This window comes from Ailuropoda melanoleuca, chromosome 13 (genome assembly GCF_002007445.2).
Source record: "Ailuropoda melanoleuca isolate Jingjing chromosome 13, ASM200744v2, whole genome shotgun sequence".
Lineage (NCBI taxonomy): Eukaryota > Metazoa > Chordata > Mammalia > Carnivora > Ursidae > Ailuropoda > Ailuropoda melanoleuca.
The window spans coordinates 43,343,959-43,371,327 of record NC_048230.1 but is presented as its reverse complement, the minus strand read 5'-3'; the positions used below and the strand labels follow the sequence as shown (position 1 = coordinate 43,371,327).

The 27,369-nt window shown below is 60.3% G+C and overlaps 2 protein-coding genes across 3 annotated transcripts; one reads left to right on the top strand and one right to left on the bottom strand.

Moving 5' to 3' along the window:
- Nucleotides 1-447: 447 nt before the first annotated feature.
- SLC26A11 (solute carrier family 26 member 11) lies at nt 448-20,143 on the bottom strand. 2 transcript variants are annotated; one of them, XM_019802359.2, is made up of 17 exons: nt 19,535-20,143; nt 18,269-18,504; nt 17,525-17,717; nt 17,085-17,170; nt 14,643-14,722; nt 12,746-12,888; nt 11,253-11,428; nt 10,742-10,814; nt 8,824-8,874; nt 6,885-6,945; nt 5,417-5,472; nt 5,108-5,341; nt 3,527-3,654; nt 3,086-3,185; nt 2,512-2,645; nt 2,027-2,099; nt 448-1,287 (listed from the first exon to the last, which is right to left on the bottom strand). In XM_019802359.2, exons 2-17 carry the CDS (start codon nt 18,500-18,502, stop codon nt 1,196-1,198), a joined length of 1,914 nt encoding a protein of 637 aa, XP_019657918.2. In that variant the 5' UTR covers nt 18,503-18,504; nt 19,535-20,143; the 3' UTR covers nt 448-1,195. The 2 variants fall into 2 exon arrangements, with proteins under 2 accessions (XP_019657918.2, XP_002921835.2); XM_002921789.3 differs by having other exon boundaries at nt 5,201-5,341; nt 19,535-20,137.
- On the top strand, nt 19,700-26,914 carry SGSH (N-sulfoglucosamine sulfohydrolase). The gene is made up of 8 exons (XM_019802360.2): nt 19,700-19,832; nt 20,786-20,946; nt 22,394-22,499; nt 22,757-22,907; nt 23,242-23,398; nt 23,982-24,063; nt 24,844-25,047; nt 25,827-26,914. Exons 1-8 carry the CDS (start codon nt 19,736-19,738, stop codon nt 26,384-26,386), a joined length of 1,518 nt encoding a protein of 505 aa, XP_019657919.1. The 5' UTR covers nt 19,700-19,735; the 3' UTR covers nt 26,387-26,914.
- Nucleotides 26,915-27,369: the final 455 nt, after the last annotated feature.

Below are 27,369 nucleotides of genomic sequence, written 5' to 3'. Positions count from 1 at the left end.
CCGGGTTCTGCCAGAGCGGACGCATCACCTGCTCTGCGACTGGGACGGTCTTGTAGTTCAAGTGCTTGGCATGGGGTCCAGGAACCAACGGACAGCTGCTCCATGGGCCCTAGGCAGGGTGGCCCAGTGTGCAGGGCTCCAGGACATGCTCCTTCGTGCAGAGAGACACGCTGCTCAAGGTAAGGAAATGCAGATTCAGGGGCGGGGGCTGGTCAGGGGCCCAGGACGCCTGGGCCTAGCATGTCTTGGTGGGAATGCTGGGGAGCTCCATGGGGCCCATCTGCACAGGAAGTTCTTTCTCGAAGAAGGCCCGGGAGCCCAGCCTTCCTTGGCTGTGACGGCAGGGGGGGAAGGTGTACGTACACGCTGGACGAGAGAAGTCCACACGTAGAGGCTCGGGGAGTCCGTTGTGACACAGCACAGAATAAAACGCAGCGGAGACGTTGCAGACCACGTATTCTCTATTTATTATCACAATGGGTAATTCACAGCACGGACTGCATGAAAGCGTGGGCCATAGAGCACCATGTATGAAACGGCCCCATCCACACACGGCTGGGAACACACACCCCCATGCTGACGTACAGACGGGGGCGACACCGTGGGGAGCGGGCCTGACTACCACCCAAGTTGATGGAGGAGATGATTTCCTGTACGTTTTACAATAAGTGTTCACGGTTTTTACAAAAACACCAAAGCTCTTACTTTTTAATTAAAAAAACACTGACAACAAAGTTATTTTTCACAGACATGTTAAGTCATTTGGCACATCTCAGTTTCCTTCCCAACAACAGCACAGACGCCGCCACCCAGGCTGGAACCCGCCTCGGAGCTGCCCGACCCCAACGTCCCCCGTAACCAGGAAGGTGCTGGGGTGTGAGGACCCCTCCCCTGGACCAGGTGGAAATCCTGCCCCTTTCCTCCCACAGGGTCTTTTGTTCTAGAAGGCTCTCTCCAAACTCTTCTTCAGAAAAAGGTTCGTGCCCAGGGAACAGTATGGGGTGGTTTTTCAGTCATCCCCAAATAAAGCCAACAAGTCCCACCTGTGCATCTCGACACATGGCTTCCTTCTTCCTTCGGGGCTCACCTGCTCAGAGCCCTCAGGCCACAGCGTTTATAGGGCAGCATCCGGCGTCACAGCATCCTGAACCTTCTGCGAGACTCCCCAGGCGTCAGACGTCCATCAGCGCCCCCATCAGGCCTTCAGCAGGGCGATCTTGTGCTCGGGAACCGAGTCTTCGCTGACATTGTAGGGCTGGGTCCCTGGTTCTTGCCTCAGGTATTTCTCTGCAGAAAATACGAGGTTTGCAAGCACTGAAGAGGCGGAAGTGAGGAACGGTCGCATCCCAGGTGGGATTAAGGGCTGGCGCTTCAGAGTCCTGGAGCACAGGGAGTTGGGGTCCCCCCAGCCAGCACCCCCAGCCCGGGCAGGGTTCCGCCTACGTCCCTGTCAGCGCCTCATCACTGTCCACACCCAGATGACCCTTCCTTAGTGCCGCACAGCCCCTGGCATGGCCGGACCACATCTGTTCCCCGTCTCCCGCAGGTCAGCACCTGAGCTGCTCCCAGCAACAACACCCCGTTAAGCCCAAGAAATCAGACACAGTGTCGTTCCGATCCCAGTTACGTGACGTTCTAGAACAGGCAGAGCTGATGCACGGGGGAGGGAGGCCAAACAGCGGCTACCCCTAGTGCGAGTCATGAGGACGAACTGACGGCACTTTCCGCCGGAAACGGTCCGCATCTCCTCCGTGACCACCTGTCGGGCCTCGAGCCGCACACGTGAGGTCTGCGCATCCACGGAGCGTACGCCGCACGTAATTAAAACAGCCGCTCAAGTAACTCCCAGAACAGGAGGCCCCTGACTCCGTGCCCTCGCCTCCCCCACCATGCCTGTACTCTTGTACTTGGGCGCCCGATCCCCCCGGAGCAGAGTTTCAGTCCTGCGGTCCTGCCCCCGATCCCGCGGGCTGGGGGTGCGCTGCACTGCCGTGGCTCTCTCTCCAATGACCCCGCCTGCACCCACCTGCCTCTTCCAGGGTGGAGAAGTACTGGACACCCTTCAGGTCAGCGGACAGCAGGACACGGAGCACAGGAACCTGCGGGGCAGAGAAACTGTAATTCCAGGCGGGGTGCCCCTGTTGCAGCGCAAAGGCACGGGGGTCCGGGGCAGGCCCCCAGCCTCCCCCAGAGTCTCCCAGCAGGTACACCTTCCCCTCCGTTCGGTCAAATGGAGGGAAGAAACTGCCTTTGGGCGTGCTAGAAGAGGCAGACTTTTTAAATGATTACTCTCTGAAAGACACAAAAACGAGCTCTCTGCAGATAGGACAAAGAGCGGAACAGTTATGAACAAGCTCCGGAGCCAGGGGGCCCAGCATCCTGCCCCAGGTCACACAGCCTCTCGGGGCCTCGGGGCCTCTGTCCTGACACGGGGATGATAGGAACGGCGCCCCACAGGCAGATGTGAGAGCGGATAAGAGCCCGGCAAGCGCCCCCTATGACGACACCCACCTGCAGGCCAACGAAGGCGAGGGTGACCCCGTGCCTGTGGAAGTCCCCTACGAGCTCCTCGAGCCCCAGCACCACGGTGTAGTCGATGCTGCAGACGTGCGTGCACTCCAGAACCGCGCAGCGCGGGGGGGATGCTGCAGAGACACGTGCCAGCCAGTCACACAGGGCGGGGGCGGCTGCTGGAGGCCCTGGCCAGAGGCCTGGGGCACAGCGAGGCCATCGGGAGCTCCATCCCCCAGTGGGGGGGGGGGCAGGGTCAGCAGGACCCCAGGTGACAGCCGTCTGGAGACAGCAGCAATTTCCTTTAGAGAACGAACGGGCCCTTTCTCTCCCCTAAATACCAACGCCCCGGAGAACAGAGAACGGGATGGGTCTTTAGGAACAGAGACTGAGTACAGCCCCCTCTGCTGCATGCACATAGCCAGCACCCACCAGACGCCACTCTGAGATGCCCAACCTCCCGGACCCGGAAGCTGAGGACAGGGCCTGGGGGTCCTGCAGCAGCAGACTGGGGGATGGAGACAGCGGCAGGAGCTGGGGATGACTGCCGCCCACCTCATCCTGGCCCACGTACCTTCCAGGGCCCGGGTGCGTATGGCCTCGCGGAGGGCCTCCACCGCAGGGAAGTGCAGACCGCTGGCTGGCTGCAGGACCAGCACCGGCCCCTCTGACACCTGGGGATGGGGGGACAGAGAAGGGGCGAGCCTGTATGTCCTGGAGGCAAGTACGACCTGGCAGCTAGGCCAGAGTGGCCCATCCAGGCAGGAGGCCCCAACCCAGGCCGACAGAAGTGAGAGGAGTGCAGAGCCGACGAGCCCTCAGCCCCACACACCTCGTGTGTAGTGGGAGAGTCTGTGGTTGATGGCAGGAGACTTACACCTGTTCGCTAAGTGAACGGTCTCACTGAAACAACCCAACACAGCTGAGCCAAGGGATATGGCCCCAGGCACCTTCATCCCACCAGGCCCCCCGAGGCCAGCCGCTCCCTCTTGCGGGGAGAACGGTAGGCCAGTACCTGCAGTTTGGGTCTGGCCACTGAGTGCAGGAGAATCAGCGCAGACACCAGGGTCCCGGCCAGGATGCCGTACTGGACTTCCCAGAAGCAGAGCAGGAAGGTCACAGAGAGGGGCAGCAAGTCCAGCCCTGGGAGAGAGCGGTGCAGCTGAGGGGTGGTCCTGGTAAGCCTGGCTCAGCGGGTGAAGCCCTGGGGGCACCTGCATCTGGGGACGCCGGGCCTGACGCCACTCGTGGGCTGCACCAGCTCAGACATGTCAGCCCCACCCCTCCCTGCCGGGGGAGGGGCCACTAAGCCCTGAGGGCCTGGCCCCACCCCTGCCCTCTGGGAGGAGGTCAACAGTGGAGACCTGTCAGGGGGCTGAGGACGGGACTTGGGGATGGGGCCAGGCCTGGGACGCTGGGGGCCAGGGAGGCCTGGCGACCACTCAGAGGCCACGCGGCTGACCCCAGGCCACCCGGGTAACTTCTCTGAGCCACAGGAGGTACCCTGGTGCAAACAGGTGGGTGGGCTTGGGGGTCCACCCAGGATTCGACCCTGACATGCGTCACTCAGACAAGGTCCCCATCCTCCTGGGGCCTCAGTGCGGGTGGGGAGCACCTGCCGTGCCCCCGCCCAGGTGCCCACAGAAGCTGGCGGCGCCCATCTCAGGGCTGTCCCAGAGATGGGGTGGCGGCACAGGGAAGAACTGGCACACGTGGCCTGAGACAGAACCACTGCTTCCTTCAGCTGATGACTCTGGGGGGAGGCAGACGGGAGAGAGAGCAGTGAGCCCCACCCGTCCCTCGACTGCTACACAGCACAGAGCAGACGCTTGCTCTAGTAAAGGCCCCTGCAGGCTCAGAGGAGTCCTGAGCCACTGTGACGGCAGGGAGGGGGCACCGTCCTGTCGGCATGCTGGCCACCCTGGAAGTCTCCCGTCTTCCCCCAGATTGGCCAGGCTCGGGGCTGGGAAAGGGGAGAAGGGAGAGGAGAGGGAAGAGGAAGAAGAGGAGAGGAGAGGAGGAGGGGGGACGTGGAGGAGGGGGAGGGAGAGCCGTGGAGGAGGGGAGGGAGAGCCGTGGAGGAGGGAGGGGGAGCCGTGGAGGAAGACGGGAAGAAGCGCAGGAGACAAGGAGAGGAGGAATGAAGGGGGAGGGAGGGGAGAGGAGACAGGAAAGGAGAGGAGGATGGGGAGGAGTGTAGGAGGCGAGGAGGGGGAGTACGGGAGGGGAGGAGGAGAAGTGGAGAGGAGGAAGGAGGGGTAGAGGAGAGGAAAAGAGGGGGAGAGGTGCAGGAGAAGGGGAGAGGAAAAAGGGGAGGAGAAGAGGAGGAAAAGGGAAGGAGGAAGACAGGAGGGGAGGGGGAGAGGAGGAGCAAGAGGGTGGAGGAGAAGAGAAAGCGGGAGGGGTGCGGGAGGAGGTGAGGGAAGGAGGAAAGGAGGGGGAGCAGCAGGGTATTCCTGTGAGTTGCAGACTCGCTCAGCACTGCATATCGCCGCCCTGGGGCGCTCCCCCCGGCCTGAGGAGTTGAAGGGAGCCCTGACCCATGGCCAGCAGGACCACCTCCCAGAACGAAGCTAACACCCAGCTCTAACCCTACCACCTGGGTCCTGGAAGGCGGTGGGACAAAGATCCAGAACGTGTGTGCACACGTGCATGCAGGAGTAAGTGACAGACGGACGAGGACACGTACTCTTCACGCGCCAGAGCGTCGCGAAGACCCCGGTGTCGAAGAGCGGGGCCACGGCCGTGATGACGACGGCAGCCAGCGCGGACTTGGGGACATAGCAGAACAGCGAGGTCAGGTGATCCAGCGACAGCAGCACCAGGACTCCTGTGGGGACACAGGCGCGGTGACCGCCAGCCCCACCCCCACACGTGCTCTGGGCACAATGGAGAGGGTGCTCACCTGTCACCAGGCCCCCCGCTGGGGTGCACACCCCCGACTGGGCGTTCACAGCTGTCCTGGAAGGCGACAGAGGCTGTTAGTGGCTGCGGGAGCCTGGAGGAGCAGGGGAGGCCGGTCTCCCGGGACAGGAGTGCCTGCAGGGGGACATCGGGGCCCCGCGGACACTGGCACGTGAGGGGGAGACGCTGCAGAGCACCCTGACCGCGGACTTCCAGCCTCCAGCCGGGGTGGAAATGAACGTCCCCAGCCTGTGGCGTGTCAGCTCGAGCAAACGCTGCCATTAGAAACGATGACCCTTGTGTGCACGGGCAGGGAGAGATGCGGGTGACACCACTGAGTGGGGCGACGTCCCCCTTACTACACTCGCCACCTCCCACACGCAGGTGCACGCACGTACACGCGTGCCCTCGTCAATGCAGAGAAACACCAGATGCTGACAGTGAGCTCCTCCCGGGGCGAATCTGGACGTGAACTTGGCTGCTCTTCCTTTTCAACTTCCCTTTTTCGTTTTGCCTGTTTGGAAAACTGCCTTCAGACCCGAATCTCTGCCGAAGAACTGGTCCTGGGCCCACGTTTCCCTCTGGCACCATGAAGACCACAAAGGAACGGCCACCTGATTTCCACGACAGCGAGGATTCTGCCTTGCATATGCTCGTGATCACCCTGACAGTGACCTGTGCCCGCCAGCATGTCCTCTGGAAACACGTCTGTCTGTCTAGCCATGTCCCCAGAAAGCCTAAGTCACCCTTCACTGCTACGTAGTTAGGCAGGAATGGCATTCCTTAAATACGCGTGGATGTTTTCAGTACTGGTCACACGAGGCACTGTGACAACCCAGGGCACAGACCCTGTGACCCTGACAGCTGATCATGCAGCAGCAACAGATGAAAAGTTACACCGAGGACACAGAGCTCTTACTCCATGACGCGGCCCCTGGCACTGTTGTACGCGCTCTGCGTGTAACTTCCGATAACTCTGACGCGGGCCACGTGCGAGTCCTGCTTATGGGGGGGCACTGAGTATGCCCTGTGGTCCCTCGGATGCGGTGCCATGGGGGTGCCGGGGAGGTCTGGTACTCAGACGGGGTGGGGCCAGCGGTTCCGGGGACTTGGGCCCCGCTGGCTGATGTCTCTTCTTGACCACAGGTCACCCTCTGTCCTGCCCTCCATTTAGGAATGTACTCCACCGCAAGATATAGGGAGCGCTGCCACATTCTGGCAACATTTCAGGAGTAAACCACGGGGCCATCAGAGAAAACCACGTGAGATCGTGTGAAGGACAGCAGAGGGAGCCCCACTCCTGCCTCCCACGGACGCCCCTGATGTAGGGCAGACTTCTGCCCCGGAGAACGAAGTGGCATCGAGATGCGGGCAAGGACCGGGCAGGCTCTTTGAGGCGGACGTGGACCCTCTGGCCTGGTCTGGGACCCCCCGCCCCCCAAGGCACAGGGAAGGACATGGTCACTCACCGTCCAAAGCTGCCTGTGACCGGGTAGGAAGAGACGAGGGAGCCCAGCACGTTGGTCAGGCCTGGGGAGAAAACGGAAGGAAGAGGTTTATCCAGGAGAGAGAGGAATTTAAAACAGATGGGGGGCGGCGGAGAAAAGGAGGCCAGAAACCAGAAAGGAAGAGAAAACAGAAGGCCAGAGGAATCACCCAGGGGGATCCTACATCTGTGTCTGTGTGTCTGTCTCAGGGAAGGAAAGACAAACCATGACCTTTGCCAAGTTCACTGACCCTCGCTTTAACATAACTCTGGCCCCAGCCCTGTCCCCGTGAGCTAAACGCGCCTTTTCCCACGTGTAACAGGCAGAGGAACCCACCTCCCCAGGAGGGGCTCAGGATGCATAAGGCTGCCCGGAGGCCAGCTGCCCACCTGCTGTACCCCACGAGTTCCTTCAGACCCACACTCCTCTCGTGAGATGACCGGCTGGGGCAAAAGGTCATGGCTGGTAAGTGGTCCACCCCTGTGACGCTGACCTACCCACACCTGACGGAACCTGGCTGGGCCCCAAGAACAGAGATAATTAGTTAGCCCACGTTTATCTCAAGCGGCCCTGGCAGCATCTGGCTCACCCTGGCACCTTCACAAACACCACAATGAGGTCCCAGGTCCAAGACCTGCTCGAGGCAGCTCAGGGTGGGGCCCACTCAGAGCCAGGCCCTCCCGGGTCCCACAGCCCAGCACATGCTGCAAGAGCAGGGCAGACATCGGTGGACGTGGCAAAGGCTGTGCCTGGACCACACATGGTCACCCCGACTCCTTACAATGGCCCCTTGAGACTCAGGTCAGAGGCCCAACTGCTTGAAGAGCAGGGATGTGTGGATCCCTCCCAGAGCGGCCTCTGTGGGGTCGATGGAGGCCTCTCGCTATGCACCTGCTGGAGAGCTGCCTGGCCTCTTACACCCCGGGGTCAGCAGCCCTTGCGGCCCACACATCTACCTTAACAACCTCGGCTTCACGCCCCCCCCTTGCGCGTCGCTGCCACAAAGCAGAGAAGTTCTGTGCTACCTGCAGAAACGGGAAGGAGGTGCTCCAAGGACTCCTGTCTGGAACTCCTACTACTGAGCGTGGGAGAGGTCTGCAGACCTCCTCTGCCTGGGGGCGAGCCAGTCCTGTCTAAGTCCACCTCACCAGCCTCCTAGGTGATGCCCGCCACCACGGGCTCAGAGAGGAGCCTGCAAAGCTCCCGTGACCCAACCTGGGGCCCCATGCCGTCTGCTGTCGGGAAACCCAGGGGCTCGGGGGAGGTTCCCCTGGACTCTGCTGGGAAAGCACCTGGTGCTGCTCGCTCTGACCTGTGCCCACCTCACCAGGGGCAGGAAGGATAGGCAGAAGGGCCTGGTGTCCACAATCATGATAACTGAATTAAAAATTCATGTCACGCTCTCAGAACAAATCACCAGAGAGGCCGCATTCATGAAGACAAAACAAAACAAAAACAAAAACAAAACTGGGATGCCGGGCACAGACCTGTCCACAGCGGGGCCCACCCAAGTCTTCACGGAGCCGCCTGCCGACCTGGAGGGAGGCCCCAGGGCAGGGGTCCCGGGCAGTCAAGGGCCCACAGGTCCTGCCTGGCCATGTTCCTCAGCAATTTGACCCCAGGTGGGACATTCTGGGCATTCCCTGACACAGAACAGACTACAGACCTCGGGGCTGGGTACAGAGCCAGTGCTCAACGAGCTTCCATCAGCACAGACACCACACGTCAGCTGCCGGCTCCTAGTGATGGCACCGAACCATCTGGAGGTTTAAGGGTGAATCCATGGGAGGACTTCAAAGGGCCCAACTCAGGGCCACCTCTGCCCCTTGAACCTCACCGCGACCATCCCTGTGACCTGCACAGCTCACACGAGACACAGAGAAGCACACTCGCCCACAGAGAGCCGCCGCGGGGGGCTTACCAATGGCCAGCAACTCCTGGTTGGCGTCAATGCGGTAATTGCTTTGAGAAGCTAAAGACAAAGGACAAAAAAACCATCGTCACTACATGCATGACACCGCTGAGAAAACGTTCACGAGGTGAAAACAGTTATAAACTTCTACCCACAGCAGCGTCTACCTGTAAACACGGCACGAGAACACGTACAAATCACGTGCGCGGGTGCAAGCGTGTGCGTGTCTGTGTTGCCGTGTCACAGAAAACACAGACAGACGTACAGCAACACATAAACAGCAGATAACTGGGGTAGCGATGGACGTCGCAAGCGGTTCGCTCCTTTATGTGTTTCTGCACTTGGGCCGTTTCCTGCCACAAACACGCGTTGCTTTCGTGAGAAGGGGACAAAGTCTGAAACGAAACCCTCTCTGACTACAAGTGGAGAGGACCCGAAGTCCCAGCCGAGGCCGTGCAGAGAGAGGAGCCGGCAAGCTTGCGGGGGAGGCGGGGGGGATGCGGAGCAGGCGAACGCTTCTGGGAAGGGCCAGGCTGGGGATGCGGTAGGTGCTGCGGACCACTCTCGGTCGCGACGACTCGGCCCCTTCGTAGCTGCAAGCAGCCGTGGGGACCCGTAAACACGTGAGCACGATCGTGTTCCTGAAACACCTCCTTATACGAACAAACACTGAGGTGTGAACTCCACACGCTTTTCGTGCGTTACAAAATCCTAATCTTTTTTACAAAGTTTCTCAAACATTTAAAAACGTAAAAGCCACTCTTGGGTCGCGGGCTGTGGCTCTCCAGCTCTGGTTTCGGAGAACAAGCTTACAAGTTAGCACAGGACATCGGGTGACTTCAGAAGAAAACAGTGTTAAAGTCACAGAGGCATACAAGCTGTAAGATGCAGACTCCAAAATACCCTCAAAGCTCCTCCCCCCACCTGGAAAAAGATCGTCAGAAAAACAAAAACTGCACGAGGAAGATCTGATGGGCACGTGCGGCGGGACCTGGAGCAGCCGTTGGTGATTAGCAGGGATAACTCCTCGATGTGCATCAGGCACGAGTCTCCTCGGCAGGACGGGACGGTCAAGATGCTGGCAAAACCACACCTGGTCTAGGCGGGTACAGCGACGTACACGCCGTTTACAGGGTTTCATCTGGAGAGCCGACCTATACCCCAGTGCAGCGAGAGCGTAATCATCACAGAAGGAAAGGAAAATGCCTTCCACGCACACAACACAAGCTGGTCGCCGCGCAGACCCAAGGGAGGGGACACACGAGGGATGGGGCAGCCTCAGCTCCGAGGGAGGAATCTGAGTTCCAGGCGAATGAACAGGCATTTAAGTAGATGACTGCGTCCCGGCCTTCCTGGGGGCGAGGAGGGCACAGGCCAGGGGTGCTCAGCCAGCTGGAAAGAGTGCACTGTTAAATTTTTAGGAATTTTGGGAACCCATCATTAGACACAACCATTACTAGCTGTTACAAGAAAACTTTGAATGCAATAAATCACGTCAGAAATAAAGATGGACTTAAAACTTACACCTTCCTGACCTACTACGTTTCAGTACGACCCACGAGGTTATTTAACTGCGTGTGTCCGGCAGGTGGAGGCCACGGCCTCTCATCCTGACATGCGATCGTTCAGACTCCACGATCCACTGGAAGGCGGCAGGTGGGGGCACCTTTACGCCACAGAAAAGCCGAAGGTGAAACGCAGAGCCTTCTCCTTCCAGAGAGCAGGCTGGCACACGTTACCAGCCACCACTGGATGGGGTTTTCAACATAAACCACCTTTACTACACGTTTTTTTTTTTAAACATGAACATGTATTACTTTGATAAAAACTCAAGCTGTTAAAAATTGAAGCAAATAAAAGCAAGAAAGCAGGCAAGCACGGCTGGCTCCGGGCACCGCCGGGGAGGCCCAGGCGGTGGGCATCTTACCAAAGGACTTGGCCACCGCGATGCTCTCCAGGAGACCCACCAGGGGCACCACAGCCAGCCCAGCCCCCATGTCCTGAGAGAGGAGAGAAGAACAGTAAGGGGCCGTCCAGGGGAGGACAGGAGGGCTCCGGCCAGGCAGTGACCCGCCAACGCCGGCACAGGCTCTTCCGCGTCCGACCGAGCAGCCGAGCTTTAGCTGCAGGGCCGTGGGCTCCCACCAGGAGCCAGACACACAGCAGAGCACAGAACGCGTCCCTGCTCTGCCAGTATCCGCAGCACGAGAAGCACCCTGGGCTCGGGGCAGAAAACAAAACGTGGTGTCCTCTGAGGTTGTGCCTAATGGGAACCCTTTTGTGCCTGTCCCTGCACCCAGAGGTGCTCCGTCCCGAGGACTCGGTGGTCCTAGCGGGGCTCAGACCTCCTCATTACGAAGCAGATGCATCAGGGGCACAGACCCAGGCCCAGAGGGCACCGCAGCTCCACCGGCAGGCCTGGCTCCGTCTCCACGCACCTGTACCATCTCGGTGAAGGAAACAGTCCCATTGGCCGTGGTCACGGAGAAGGAGGGAATCCGGACTGGAGGGAGCCCCTCAGCGGTCTGCCCCGTCAGAACGAAAGGCTGGTATCCAGTTACCTCAAAGGAGTACGCGACCAGGGCAGCAAAGGAGACCACCAGGGCATTGCGGGCTAGGACAGAAGGAGACCATCGGTGACATCTGGCTCCTCTGGGTAACTGGGGCAGCAAACACACTCGAGGATGCAGGACACCCGCCCCCCACCCAGCACACACACCAGCGACCAAGGCGCAGGCACGAACACGGGACGGCACGGCAAATGCCAGATGGCGGGACAGGCCCACGGCGACACACACAGCCTACCCGTGTCATCTACTGGTCACCTTGGGTCCCACCTGAGCTGCGTTGGCTTTTTTTTTTTTTTAAGATTTTATTTATGGGGCGCCTGGGTGGCTCAGTTGGTTAAGCGTCTGCCTTCAGCCTGGGTCATGATCCCGGGGTCCTGGGATCGAGCCCCACATCGGGCTCCCTGCTCAGTGGGGAGTCTGCTTCTTCCTCCCGCTCTGCCTGCTGCTCCCCCTGCTTATGTGCTCTCTCTTTCTGGCAAATAAATAAATAAAATCTTTAAAAAAAATAAGAATCTTATTTATTTGAGAGAGAAAGCAAGCAAGCAACCAAGGGGGAGGGACAGAAGAGGGAGAGAGAAAATCCCAAGTAGACTCCCCACTAAGCACAAAGCCCAACACGGGACTCGATCTCACAACCCTGAGATCATGACCTGAACCAAAACCAAGAGTCAGATGCTGGACTGAGTCACCCAGGTGCCCCCACGCTGGCTTCTTAAATGGGGGCGATAGCTCTTCCTGGAATATGAGCCCCATTACCCACCGAGCTCTCAAAAGGCTGCATCACACTCTTACCACTGACGTTGTCGTCAGAACTACAACGTTCTAAACTATGTTTTAGCTGTTGACAATCTTCCAAGGCGCAGGAAAGGCCCAGGGCCTGGCTACCCATCGTGTGATGGGAAACCCAGGCTCAGGGCCGCACGGTTCAAACAGGAGCACGTGGTCCATGTGTTTCCTCCCTCTGGGACCCGCCAGGGCTCCCCAGCCTCAAGCCACTGACATTCTGGACCGGATCATCCTTGGACACGGGAAGCTGTGCACTGCAGGTGTTCGGTGGCTTCCCTGGCCTCTCCCCACCAGGTGCCCTTGACAGCACCCCCCCTCCCCGGCAGTGTCAACCAGAAATGACTCCAGACACTGCCAAACGTCCCCGGGGGTCGAAATGGCCCGCTTGAGAATTCCCGCTACTAAATGCCGTTCTCCACCCCGGCCAGGGATCGGAGCCAGCTGACAAGTTGCAACATCCCAGCGCCCAGGGGCCCAGGTCACACCCAGACCAGTGACAGGAGACTCCGGCGGGGTGCGCCCCCAGTGCGCATGCAGGATGGCTGTGGCACTTCCCCGGCCAGAGCACCACTCACCTGTGGTGGCAGTCCAGACCAACCCGTGGCTGAGCCGCACGCCCGGGGGCATCTCGGGGTGCACAGGAGGCACGTGGTCCCGCATCAGCCTCAACACCAGCAGCAGCACCATGCACACCAGCCCCAGCACGGCATCGCCCACCCTGCGGACAGACACCGGTCACGGCATTGCCCACCCCGCGGACGGACACTGGTCACGGCATCGCCCACCCTGCGGAGACATCGGTCACGGCATCGCCCACCCTGCGGACAGCCACCGGTCACGGCATCGCCCACCCTGCGGACGGACACCGGTCACGGCATCGCCCACCCTGCGGACGGACACCGGTCACGGCATCGCCCACCCCGCGGACGGACACCGGTCACACCCGTCCACCCTACAGACAGACACCTGGTCACACCTGCCCACCCCACGGACAGACACCGGTCACACCCGTCCACCCTGTGGACGGACACCGGTCACGGCATCGCCAACCCTGCGGACAGACACCGGTCACGGCATCGCCCACCCTGCGGACGGACACCGGTCACGGCATCGCCCACCCTGCGGACGGACACCGGTCACGGCATCGCCCACCCCGCGGACGGACACCGGTCACACCCGTCCACCCTACAGACAGACACCTGGTCACACCTGCCCACCCCACGGACAGACACCGGTCACACCCGTCCACCCTGTGGACGGACACCGGTCACGGCATCGCCCACCCTGCGGACAGACACCGGTCACGGCATCGCCCACCCCGCGGACGGACACTGATCACACCCGTCCACCCTACAGACAGACACCTGGTCACACCTGCCCACCCCACGGACAGACACCGGTCACATCCATCCACCCTGTGGACAGACACCGGTCACACCCAGGCCGGCCCGGGCATACACCTCTGCGATCTCCCCTTCTGCCGGAAAGCTTCCCTCTCGACTGCCCTTCTCGCCTTTTCCTAAGACACATCTCCCTGTTCTATTTCCAATCTTCATTCAACACTTAGCGACCACGCAGGCCAGCGTAGGCCTGGAGTTCGAGGCCCAGATCACAATGGTGGGAGGGCTATGGGCTCACGTTTACAGCCATGCGGCTCTGTGGCTACAGGTGCCTCGTCTGTTCTAGAACGTTCACTTCTCACAGCCTATGATGCTCTCTGACCCGTCAGTCTCCAATTCCCCTGCCCCCCGACAAGGACCCCCGTAGGCTGTGTGTCCTGGGCCAGGGAGCCCCTGGCTTCCAGTGGATTCAGCACCGCGAAGCCTCGAAGCCGATCGAGAAGTGGAGGAGAGGACAGTCCGTCACAGGTGTCCTCCACTCCCTCCCGGCCTCAGCATTCCGCGCCCCCCCCCCCACAGCTTCCCCAGATCACTGAGACCTCTTGCTCCTCCGGCCAGGGAGATGTCCTGGCTTCCAGCTGGGCTCCTCTAAGAGCATCTCCCGTCTGTCCTTTAATCTGCCTGCCCGCTGGGAGAGGCCCTTCATCTGAAGAAGCCCCATGACCGGCAGTCTGGCTCTCATCCTCTCTCCCTGCACATTCTGTTTGCACCTGCCTCCCCCGTGCCCTGTTCTCCTCACTGAACTACAAACCTTTAGAGAGACTGATGCTCTTTCTCTGCGTGGGGCCCTCCCACTCCTACCAGCTACAGACTCTGTGTGCAGGGGCACGCTGACAGGCTCTCAGGCCTTCAGCTCCCCGGGGCTGCTGTCGACTGCCGGATGCAATAGGTCTGGGCAGAGCTGAGAGTCTGCATTTCTGACCAGCTCCCCTGTGAGGCTGATGGTGCTGCTCTGGGGCCCCCGTTTGGGCGGCCAGGCCCCAGAGGACTGGAATACCTGCCACCTGGTGGGGGGGCGGGGCCTGGGAAAGGGCTCTGGAAGGAACAGTGGGACCACACAGCCGGCAGGTACCTGGTCTCTCCAACCTTGCGGAAGATCTGATACACTTGCAGGAAAAACTGCCTCGGGATATCTTGCAGTCCCAGGAGGTTCTGTCCAAACAGAGATCGTATTAGACAACCTTCCCCTGCAGCATCTCAGCACATCTCAGCCCCCTTCCTGGGGGCACATCCTGAGGCTCTCTGGGCACCATCTGCCCATTCCCAAACCCCCCAGGAGCAGGAGATCAGAATTATCCTCGAGGGAAGAGGCATTTCGCGTTTGGGGTCAATGACACTTCTTGGTGAATAATTCTCCCTCGTGAGGAAAATCAGTCTGGGTGATCTCAAAGCCTGGAGACCAGTACACCCATGCCCTGGTCAAGGGTCCAGGGTCACTGTCTGCCTGCCCCGTGGGCCCCACTACCCTTGACACACCCCAGCCCTCACTTAGTGCAGGCCCCACCCCCCTTGCCACTGGCCTGAGGCCCACCTGCCAGGCACTGCCCCCCCAGAGGGAAATCAGGTGAAGCTGCAGGCAGAACCACCAGGGGCTCTGAGCGCCTCCAGGGAAGGGCCGCTGGGGGACACAGGCGGGCAGGGTCCTTGCAGGGGAGAAGGGGTTCTCCTCTGTGTTTTAGTTCTTTATCCCGCTTGACACCGAGTGGGGAGTGTTAGCGGGGTGGTCGAGGCCCAGACTCCCAGAGCGGTCAGACTCCAAGGATCCCAAAACCTGTGCACACAGCCCCGGATGGAGAAACACACCGGGGTTGGAAACACAGGATTCTGGGACCCGGGGGCTCCTGCCAGGACAGGTCAGGAGAACCCCCCCCAACTCCTGACCCCCACCCTGGCCTAGGGCTCTCAGATGGCTGTCATGACCTAGTCAAGCTGTTAAAGATTTAGAGAACTTAACATTGCCAACCACAAGCACATAAAAAAACTACCTTCTATGTATTACAATTACATAAAAGAGCATCCATGACACTAAAAAGGAAAGATATTGTTTCCAGAATAAAGGAGAGACCATCCCACGGAACAGCACTTGCCAAGCTCACCGTGACATATGTGTGTACAGCACACACAAACCGTGTCCGCCCCCACCCAAGGAGCTCCCTCCTCTCTCTGCACAGATAATGAGGAACCTGCCTCCCGGAGGCGTCAGCACAATCCAAGGCAAGGGAGGGTTCCACCCAGCATCCGGCACACAGCAGGAGCACGGAGAGGGTCTGCTCCTTTCTTCTCGCTCACACCCTCCTGTCCCTGACTCTCACTCCACCTCCATCAGGGACGCTGCCCTGGGCCAGCCCGGAGTAGAGCCCGGCCGCGGGCCCCGAGAGATGGGATGCTGACAGCAGGTCCTGAGACAGGGGCAGGCCTGCAGGCTGCCACCAGGGGCTTCTCTACAACATGGCTCAGCTCCGTTCTGCACACGCAACTCAGGACACACCTACTCTTGTACAACGTGTGGGGCTGGGCGGCCGCAGCCGCAAGCAAAACCATTCCTGCCCTTTGGGAACTTAAAACCCAGCGAGAAGAGAATAAGTAATGTCCTCAGATCACCGATGATAATTGCTTCTACTATCTCTTACAGGTATTTTTTAAAAGATTTTATTTACTTGTTTATTACGGAAAAAATTGTAAGGGAGAAGGACAAAGGGAGACGGAAAGACAATCCCAAGCAAACTCCATGCTAAGCACGGAGCCTGACATGGGGCTCAATCCCAGGACCCTGAGATTACGACCTGAGCCAAAATCAAGAGTCAGACGCTTAACCGACTGAGCCACCCGGGCGCCCCTCTGTTCGGTATTTTTCAAATGCCCTATCTCTTTATATTTCTGTTTAAAACATGTTAGAGGGGCGCCCGGGGGATTCAGTCGGTTAAGCATCCAACTCTTGATTTCGGCTCAGGTCGTGATCTCAGGGTCCTGGGGTCGACCCCTGTGTTAGGCTCCGTGCTCAGCAGGGAATCTGACTCTCCCTCTCTCTCTCTGCCCCTCCCCCGGCTCATGCCGGTGCACACATGCACACACTCTCTCAAATAAATAAAATCTTAAAGAAAAAAGTACTAAAAATAAATTGAAAAAAACATTAAAACGAAATCACCTAACTAGACGAGCACAGAGGAGTACTTTGCTTTCTACCATGCCGGCGGTATGCTGAGGGCCTGAGAGGCTGCGCCGGCAGCCGTGTAGGGAAGAGCAGAAGGGAATCACCTGGGGAGGCGAACCAAACACGCTGGCGCCAAAACTCCAACAGGGGCAAGGCTGTCGTCACCAGTCACCCTAATTACTGTCCTACAGTCCCACCGTCACTCAGCATCTCCCCCAAGGGTTCCCGGAATCAATGGAGACCCACTCAAGCACCTTGTGCTCTGAGCTCTGGAAGAGCAAGACATCAACTGGCCCACATATAGGGAAGCCAGCCTCGGTCCTACTACCCAGGAGGTGCCTGGCTGCCAACCAGCATGCCTACCTTGATCTGCCCGAAGCCGATGGTGATGGTGGCAGCGGATGTGAAACCTTTGATGACGGGGCAGGAGATGAAGTCCAGCAGAAAGCCTGCCGGCCAAGAGGGAATACTGAGCAGGTGGGCCCAGCTCCGCCCCGTCCCAGAGAACATGGATGGATGTGGGCTGGGAGAGGTGGTCTGGGGGGAATGGGGCTAAGGACTGGTGGGCCACACCCTATCTGGACCGGTTTGGACAGCAGGGAAAGGGGGCTAGGGTCTGAGGCCCAGGGCACTCCTCCAAGTGTCCTGGCCTCTAAGCAGAATAGCAGAGGGCTGAGGGAATCCCTCTTCACAAACACACAGGAATAGCCCTTGAGAGACAAAGTAGGAAAGGCTGAAAGTTGGGGCATCCCCAGGAGGCAGGTGCCTGGGTACCCCGTGGCAGGAAGGCCCGAGAGTCTTACCCAAGCGCAGGACGCCCATGGCTAACTGGATGCAGCCGGACAGGAAGGCCAGCAGCACAGCATAGGCAGGCTCGTGGAAAGTGTAGAAGGAGACCAAGAGGGACATGATGGCTGTCGGGCCCAGCGTCACATCCCGGGAGGTGCCCAAGAAGAAATACACGAAGCATCCCATGAAGGCAGAGTAGAGGCCATACTGGTGGGGAGACAGCACTGAGCATGGAGGAGCGCACGGTGGGCCCACAGTGTCCCGGGGGGGAGATGTCTAAGCACAGGATCTGGGGCGGACCATTGCGACTACGGGCACAGCGGTGCACACAGGGCAAAGCGCTCACCCTCTGGGAGCCATGGTGTGGAGCCATAGCAATTAAGGGCCTCTTTTCTACCTGCACCCCAGCTGGGTGCCAGCAGGGACGCAAAGTCCCTTAGGTGCTTGTCTCAGTCTGTGAGTCTAAGAAAGCGTTTTTGAGACCATGGTGAGTCACCCTGCTGGCCCCATCAGGCAACCCAGAACTACCTCAGTGCCTAAGTGTGGCAATTGTGACAAGTGTGACAAGAGCAATTACAGGGCGTGCACCTGCCCAAAGGCAGTCACATGCTAGAGACTGTAAACCAAGATTTCTGGGGCCCCACAGGGCTGGAGTTCTGGCACCCTGCTTGCCTGGAGGGGATGTGATGCATTCCTACTCTGCTTCTGCGTGGGTGAGGCGGCTGGGGCAGGGACACCCGCTGGGGCGGACGTCTCACCTGCGGCGGGAGTCCAGCCACCTCAGCATAGGCCAGCGCCTGGGGAATGACTGTGAGCCCAACCGAGAGTCCCGCGATGAGGTCCATCTTCAGCCACTGCAGGGAGTAGTCCGGCAGCCAGGCCAGGATGGGGAGCCACCTCTGCACAGCCGCAGGGGAGCAGCAGCGGGCCTGCGGGGCCATACTGGCACCCGAGGGCCTGGCCGGACCCAACACCTTCACAGAAGATGGCATGCCTGGGGTGGGCATGGGGGCAACAGGGACCCGCGCTCAGGTATGGGCTTGGCAGAAGCCAGCAGTAAGGCGGGGTCCAGGGCCCTCGGGAGAGGCACAGCTGTCTCCCCCAGGGGGTCCGAGCCATATGGGTTAAACCTGCCTTTTTGCGGCTCCGGAAGGAAGCCAAACCTGTGCAGAAGGGGGCCTCAAGAAAAGGTGTAGTCCCCGCCCTGGACCCTGCTCACTGCTCTCCCTGAATCCGACCTGCCCCAACCCCAGCTGCCTTCTTTGCACCAACACTTGTCAGGAAAAATGCGGTATATAATTTCTCAACGAGAAGCGTAAACGCTAATTAGACACCATGTCTCCTCCCAAGATAATTTATTTCTTCTTTTTCTCTCCCCAAGGAATTTAACGGGGAGCAGGGCGAAGAGTAGCAGGGTCCACGGGGGCACCATCGTCTGGCTGAGGGGGTGTGCCCGGGGCGGCGGGGGGCTGCAGCCTTGAGCGCCCTAGGTTTTCCCAGTGCGTAGCACGGCGGACTCCACCCACTACCGCGCACTGCGGCGCTGGCGGTGGGGGGTCTCCCAACCTGAGGCCGCGCCTACCCCACCCCCCACCTGTGGCTTTCTCGTCCCTACAGGAGCGCGCAGAGGCTCTCACGGGCTCTGGGAGAGCGTCCGAGGCCATTAATTCGGGATGCGCAGCATTCTCTAGAGTCCAGGCGCCGCCCGCGCGCACAGCCGGCCCCAGACCACCCCTCAACCCCCGACCCGGCTCTGGACACATCCCGCCTCTCACCCCCGAAGCCGCTTGCTCCGGACCCTACGGTCTTAGGTGGGGACCTCACGCCGGCCGACCGCTTCAGCAAGGCCGAGGGCGGCGGGAACCTGGTGGGGACGCGGTGGGGACGCAGTGGGGAAGGGTCCCTGTAGGAGGAGCCCGCACCCTCGGGCCCCGCGCCGTCCCTGGCGACCCCGAGCCGTCCCCCGAAGCTTGCCCACTCCTCCCCGGGCCTCAGGACCCGCTCCTCGCCCGCCGCGGACTCACCCGGCGCCGCAGCTCGGGGTCTCCTGGAGTCGCCTCAGCCGGGTCCGCAGGAACCGCAGAGGGAGGGGGAGAGAGGAGGAGGTGGGGCGGGGCCTGGCACGCACGTGACTACCTGGGGGCGGGACCTGGGGCGCGCGTGACCACGGGGGGCGGGGCCAGCGCACACGTGACCGCGGGCGGGGCGGGGCGGGAGCCGCCGCCATGCACCGCCGAGGGCCCGTCTGCCGGCTGCTGCTGCTGGCCCTGGTCCTCTGGCGCTTGCACCCGGCGCGCCCCCGGAACGTGCTGCTGATCCTCGGTGAGTGCGCCCCAGCCGCCCCCCACCAGCAAGCCCTGCAGCCCTTTGCGTCTGCGCTCCCCGCTGCCACAGACCTTTCGTGGTCCGCTCCTTGGAGGAGGCAGGGGCGGCCCTCCCACCGCGGGTCGGGCCAGCATTCAGCACCCCACTCCTGCCCCCGGCTTTGACCCCCACCCCTACCTGTGCCCAGATCTGCCAGGGCGCCCAGCCCAGCTCGGGAAGCTGGCGGCTTTCCAGAGCTCAGTGGTGTACCGTTCCTAGAGGGGCCACTGGAAGAGGGGCTGCTGCCCAAGTCCCCAGAGACGCGGCTGCGTGCTGGGGGCGCTCTCCTCCCCTCCCCTCCCCTCCCCTCCCCGCGGTGTAACCCTATAAGTTTGTCCTTCCCTTTTCAGACCCGGGAGCGCTGTGGCTCAGATCTCCTTCTGGCTGAAAAGCACAGCCCCCCACCACCCACCTGCCCTCTCCCTGAACCCCAGCCCTTCCCAGAAATCACAAGTTCTTCTAGTACCCTGCTGTGCACGAGACTTGGTGACCAGGGTCCGGCTGTCACAAGACAACCCTGTTCTTTCCTCTTTTGAGGTCTGGCATTCTGCCAGACTCACTGTTTCTGATTAACTTTGCGGTCTCCAACCAGGCCTTTCAGCTGATGGTAACATAAGACAGCTCTCCCCTAAGGGCTCCCATCAAGTCCTCCTTGCTAGGGACACAGGTGCAGAAACCGCATCCTCATGCAGCATCTGCCGAGCCCAGGACTGTCCTATCATGCCCACTTGCTAACACGGCCACCTGAGTATCGTGCCCTCTGGGTGTCATGCCCCCTGGGTATCAATCCCGGGCAGGTGTCATGCCGCCCAGATATCATGGCCGCTTGGGTCATGCCTGCCTGGGTATCCCACTTGCATGGACCTCACTGGCCCAGGCCACCACGGCCTCAGTGTGTCTGCTTTTCTCAGCGGACGACGGGGGCTTCGAGAGTGGCGTCTACAACAACAGTGCCATCAGCACCCCTCACCTGGACGCCTTGGCCCGTCGCAGCCTCATCTTCCGCAATGCCTTCACTTCCGTCAGCAGCTGCTCTCCCAGCCGAGCCAGTCTGCTCACCGGCCTGCCCCAGGTGAGGGCCGCAGGGGTGCAGGAGGAGGGCATGGGAGAGAGAGAGCCCCTCCCCGGCCTCCCTGGGGATGTGCCCACCTTCTCTTCCCCACCGCCTGCCAAGTGGATGCAAGTACGGGTGGGGGCCTCCGACGGCCCACCGTGAGCCCTGGCTCCCCTGCTGTGTGTGAATGTGAGCAAAGCACTATTTGTGCGCCTCGATCTCCTCGCCTGTTAAGTGGGGTCACAATAATATCTCGCTCTGGGATCCTTACGGGATTGGCCAAGCCCGTACTTCCTACGTAAAGCTCACAGGAAGGTGGCTGACACGCACTTGCCCAGTGTTAACTCGTGTTGTGATACCATCCTGGAGCTTGAGTGCCAGTAAGAGCTGCCCTGTAAAGTACTTCCTCCAAGTTTGTTCTGCTAGGACATGCACGGTGTAGAACTTAGCCTTTGAATCATTCATAATGCAGCTCGACGGCATGAAATCCATTCACACTGTCATGCAGCCATGCGTCCATCTGTCCACCTCCAGGCCTTCTTCATCTTCCTAAACGAAAACGCTGTGCCCGTTAACATTGCCCCCCCTTCTCCTCCCCCGGCCCTGGCCACAGCTCATCCCCTCTCTGTCTCTCTAAACTTGGTTGCTCTGGTAGCCGACGTAGTGGGGTCCTGCAGTACGTGTCCTTTCGTGACTGCCTTGTTGCCCTGAGCGCACTGCCCTCCAGGTCCCCCCACACTGTAGCAGAGCACAGCTTTCCTTCGCGTGGCCGAGAGGGCTGACCAGCATTGCGTGCGGGGGTGTGGCCCATTTTGTTTCCTTGTCTGTCTGTCCGCGGACGCTTAGGTTTTTCTTACATGACACGAGAATGAGGAGCGTTGCTAGGAACGTGGGGACGCAGGTACCTACCCTGGGCCTATTGTCTCATGACCTCATCTCACGGTGAGCCACTGTGCCCTGTGCATCCCCATCTGAGAGACTGAGGCCCACATGGAGAGGGAAGCTGTGTCCAGTGGCCAGCCCCCCCACCTCCCGCGGAAGGCTCCTCGGGGAGCCGTTACCGCAGGAGTGAGGACAGGGCTACCCCATCTCCCTTATGTCTTTTTCTAGTCTGACTCTGTGACGCGTGCAACTCTTTTTATTTTTGCACTGTAAAAAATCCAGTTTAAATAGAGATTTGCTGCCTTTTTTCCCCCACCATGATACGTGCTCATAAAAAAAAGTTGGGAAGTACGGGTAGACAAGAAGAAAATAAAAGCCACCCCTAATTATGGGTATGTTTTCCCAGTCTGTTGTGTTTCCTGCTGATGTCCCATGAAGGGGGTGGGGGCCCAGGGAGAGGCAGTGAAACTCTCCCGGGATACTGGCCACTGGGGTATCCAGGTGGGCCCAGGAAGGGCTGGAGCCATGGGGAGAGCGGGAGCAGGCAGGGCGGGACCCGGCCTCACGGGCATCTCTGCCGCAGCATCAGAACGGGATGTACGGCCTGCACCAGGACGTCCACCACTTCGACTCCTTCGACGGGGTGCAGAGCCTGCCGCGGCTGCTTGGCCAAGCTGGCATCCGCACAGGTGAGCGGCTTCATGCCCCAACGGGGACCGGCCCTGGCGGGGTGAGGCCCGGTCCTGAGCCACCCTCGGGCCCCATGTCGTGTGCTCTGAGCACCCAACGTCCGGGACCTTCTCCCTGGGCCCTGAGTCCATGAGAACAAGGGCCTGGGCTGACCTCATAGGGGCCACGCCAGGGCATGGGGTTTGGGGGCCGAGAAGGGAGAGGAGGGCAGTGGGATACCTCAGGGACTCTGGCAGGCCCGTGTCCCCACCTCCAGGCATCATTGGGAAGAAGCATGTGGGGCCTGAGATGGTGTACCCGTTTGAGTTTGCGTACACGGAGGAGAATGGCTCCATCCTCCAGGTGGGGCGGAACATCACCAGAATTAAGCTGCTGGTCCGGAAGTTCCTGCAGACTCAGGATGACAGGTGTGAGGAGGCCCCCGTCCCCTTCCTCACACAGCGAGACCTCTGGGCAGTTAACCTGTGATGCACATCCCAGAGTCTTTAGTTGGGATTCTTGGACGCCCCAAGTGGAGGAACGGGGGAGGGGGAGAAGATTCCAGAAAATCAAGTTAATCGGTCAAAGGGAGAGGACATAGGGGGAACCTGAGGCAGAGGCTCCCAGGGAGACTTCCAGTTCTAGAGGAGTGAACGAGCTGAGGGCTGTTCCCTCCTAAAGAACGGGGCTCCCCAGAGTAGGAAGCCAGGTGACGTGTCCACCGGCTGACCTCAGGACTCAAGCCCCTCCCTCCCGGGGCAGGCCCTTCTTCCTCTACGTCGCCTTCCATGACCCCCACCGCTGTGGGCACTCCCAGCCCCAGTATGGGACCTTCTGTGAGAAGTTTGGCAACGGGGACAGCGGCATGGGGTGGATCCCGGACTGGACCCCACAGACCTACGACCCGCGGGACGTGCTGGTAGGTGAGAGAGCCCCTCGCCATGTTTCCAGGATGCTCGCTTACCCTTCCTCCTCCTCCTCGTAAATCGGAGGACTTGGCAGTCCTGGCCCCGGGTGTGTGACTTCTCATTTAAGAGGAGACTGACTTACTGGATCTGGGTTCCCATGCACGGAGCTGGCAAAGAGAGGTGTCAGGACGTGGAGTGACACGTCCAGAAGCAGGGACGTTCTGGGCTCCGCCGTTCGCTGGTGGAGGGTGATGTCAGGCCCTGGGAGGAAGGCTGGCTTCTCCATCTCTCTTTTTTTTTTAAAGATTTTATTTATCTATTCGACAGAGGTAGACACAGCCAGCGAAAGAGGGAACACAAGCAGGGGGAGTGGGAGAGGAAGAAGCAGGCTCATAGCAGAGGAGCCTGATGTGGGGCTCGATCCCACAACGCCGGGATCACGCCCTGAGCCGAAGGCAGATGCTTAACCGCTGTGCCACCCAGGCGCCCCTGGCTTCTCTGTCTCTTACCCCAATTCAAGGACTGGCCACCTCTTCCCCCCAGCCTGTCTGCCTGTCTGTTCCGGCCCTGACTTTGCACCACGTGCCCCTCCAGGTGCCTTACTTCGTCCCTGACACCCCCGCAGCCCGAGCTGACCTGGCCGCTCAGTACACCACCATCGGCCGCATGGACCAAGGTGGGTTCAGGGACCCCGGACAGTGGGATATGCCACGGCGTGGGCCCCCGTCCCAGACCAGTGCTCTGAAGTCACAGTGTCGGCAGGGCCATGTCCCCCCCTGCAGGCCCTGAGGGACAGGACAGTCCTTCCTGCCTCTTCCAGCGACTGGTGGTCCCATGCATTCCTTGGCTCCTGTCTCCATCCCTCCGGTCTGTCCCTGTCCTCACACAGCCTCTTGTGTGTCTTCTGGACGTCTCTTCTATAAGGACACTTGTCGTGGGATTAGAGCCCCCGGGCACTTCGGGACGACCTCCTTGAGATCCTTGATTATTACATCTGCAAAGACTTCTTCTCCAAATGAGGTCACAGTCACAGGTTCCTGTAGGTTTATCTTTGCAGGGACCACCATTCAGCCACAATGGGAGGTTGGAAGCTTTATAATGTCCCTCTTGGTACCATTGGTGGGTGATGGCTGGGGAGCAGGCAGGTGTAGAGGGAGTCCTATCTTCCAGCCACCGCCCCATACTACCCCTGTTATCACCATGGGACAGGCATGAGATTCCAGAAAACAAAACAAAAACCAGTGTTTGGTGCATAACGGCTGCGTGAGGTGACGTGGATGTGCTAAGGGATGGTCGGCTTCCCTGGCCTGCTGCAGGACAGGGTGCTGGGTGGGAGGGAGGGACAGCAGGGGTGCAGGGTCCAGCAGCCGGATGAAGAAATGTGTGAGTGCATGCACATTCACACCCCTGCATGCCTGGCTGCAGCTGAGCTCTGCTGTCCCCTCTGCACCCCCAGGGGTTGGACTCGTGCTCCAGGAGCTGCGCGGAGCGGGTGTCCTGAATGACACACTGGTGATCTTCACGTCCGACAATGGGATCCCCTTCCCCAGCGGCAGAACCAACCTGTACTGGGCGGGCACGGCCGAACCCTTGCTGGTGTCATCCCCAGAGCACACGAAACGCTGGGGCCAGGCCAGCGAGGCCTACGTGAGCCTCTTAGGTACGGCTCTGCAACTCACACAGGGGCAGGGGAGGGGGAGGTGAAAATTTAGTGGCACCACCACGTCCGGACCGTGCTCCACGCCCGCTGCCTTACGTGGTTCCCACACCACCGGGGCGAGGAAGGGACGGCCACCCCATTCTACAATGCAGCAACAAGGATCAGGGAGGTAAGGTAAGTTGCCCAGAGTCACACAGTTTGTAAGCAGCAAGCAAGGGTTCTAGCCGGGTTCTTGCTGTCTTTGAGACTGTTGCTCTTTCCACTGGCCCCGTGATGTGCATGGGGAGCTCTTATTAATGCCCACGGCAGGCCGCACCCCCAGAGCCTCTGACGCAGTAGGTCTGGGATGGGGCCTGAGAATTTGCATTTCTGACAAGTTCCCAGGTGATACTGATGCTGCAGGCCCTGGGGAACCTCTGCTTGGAGGGGTCAGGGCAGCAGGGCCCATACAGCTTGGGGCCCACATCTCCCTCTGGCCCCAGAGCACGAGTCAGGGCGCGCTGTGGCCACAGCACAGGCCAGGAATAGCTGAGCCCCCTCCGTGGGGCTTCCTTACTGATCCAGAGGATGCCGGTAGGATCCTGAATATCACGGAGTTGGGGGGTCTTGTTAAACCATTAAAGGCATCGTGTCCTAGCGGGCCGAGACAGCCTTGACAGGTGTGGGGCCCACAGCAGCTCCCCCCTGTTGGTGATCTGGTGTGCGAGGCGGCCCACCCACGTCCCAGAGTGGCTTGGTGGCTGGAGGGCCTCCATGCTGAGACACCGCCTCCTTTCCAGATCTCACGCCCACCATCTTGGACTGGTTCTCCATCCCTTACCCGAGCTATGCCATCTTTGGCTCAAAGACTGTCCAGCTCACTGGCCGGTCCCTCCTGCCAGCGCTGGAGGCAGAGCCCCTCTGGAGCACCGTCTTTGGCAGCCAGAGCCACCACGAGGTCACCATGGCCTACCCCATGCGCTCCGTGCACCACCGGACCTTCCGCCTCGTGCACAACCTCAGCTTCAAGATGCCCTTTCCCATCGACCAGGACTTCTACGTGTCACCCACCTTTCAGGACCTCCTGAATCGCACCGTGGCCGGCCACCCCACGGGCTGGTATAAGGATCTCCACCATTACTACTACCGGGAGCGTTGGGAGCTTTATGACAGGAGCCAGGACCCCCACGAGACCCGGAACCTGGCTGCTGACCCCCACTATGGACAGGTTCTTGAACTGCTCCAGACCCAGCTGGCCAAGTGGCAGTGGGAGACCCATGACCCCTGGGTGTGTGCTCCCGATGGCGTCCTGGAGGAGAGGCTCTCCCCCCAGTGCCGGCCACTCCACAATGAGCTGTGAGAGTCCCTGGGGGCACGCGGGCGGCCTCTCCAGACCGGGTCCCCACTTTCCAGCGGTTGTGGAAGGAGGGGTCCCTGTGGCCCACCCTAGGAGGGCTCTCCCTGATGCTGGTGTCACTCCTGCCACTTCCTGGAGGGGAGGGCAAGACGTGTGCCCCAGCCCTTCATGCTCTGTGGTAGGGGACACTGCTGTCCTTGTGCCTGAGCCCTGTCTCCGCATAGGAATTCCAGGGGATCCTGGAACGGGGACCCCCAGTCCGTGAAGGTGAGGATGGCCTGGCAGGGGAGTCTCGTGTCCTGGGTTGGGCTGGGGAGCTGGGGCTTGAGGTCCTTTTCATTTTTTGGAGTGGGTACCCCATGGGTGGCGGGCGGGTTCAGACCACGCTCTATGTAGAGACACACTGTGTGCCTTTTATCAGCCTCCGGTCTTGAAGAAATCTGTGACTGAACCCGGGGCTTGTTTTGCGTTGTCCCACGGTCAAGCTGCTGGCCCTGGCTGGGTTTCCACAAGCCACTGATTCATGGCAGGCTCCCCGCGTGCTGAGTTTCATTCTGCAGTCTGTACAGGCAAGCACGTCCTTCATTTTGAACGTGCAAAGGTGAAGAGCCCCTGCCACGCTTGGGTTAGTTCTGTCTGGCTGGACGCCGGGGCGGTGGCAGGGACGTTGCTCGTAGACGCACCACACCTGCCCGGCATCCACCTGCCAGGGAAGCAGACGCTCTGCCTGGAAAGCCCAGAACATGGGGGCTTCTCCCCTTGAGCGGGTGGGCTCCCGCTCCCTCCCTCCCCCCCACCAGCTCCATCCTGGGGGTGTGGAGGGAGAGCCCCAGTCCAGGGCGCCTGTAAAAGCTTTTTATTTCAGTAAAACATGCAGAAGGTCATTTTCTGCTTATGATAACGGCAGCCTGCATTCTAGGTCAACGTCCTGAGGCCCCCGGGGTCGGGCGCTGCTGCCAAAATGACATGCAGTGTGCCACAGCGGG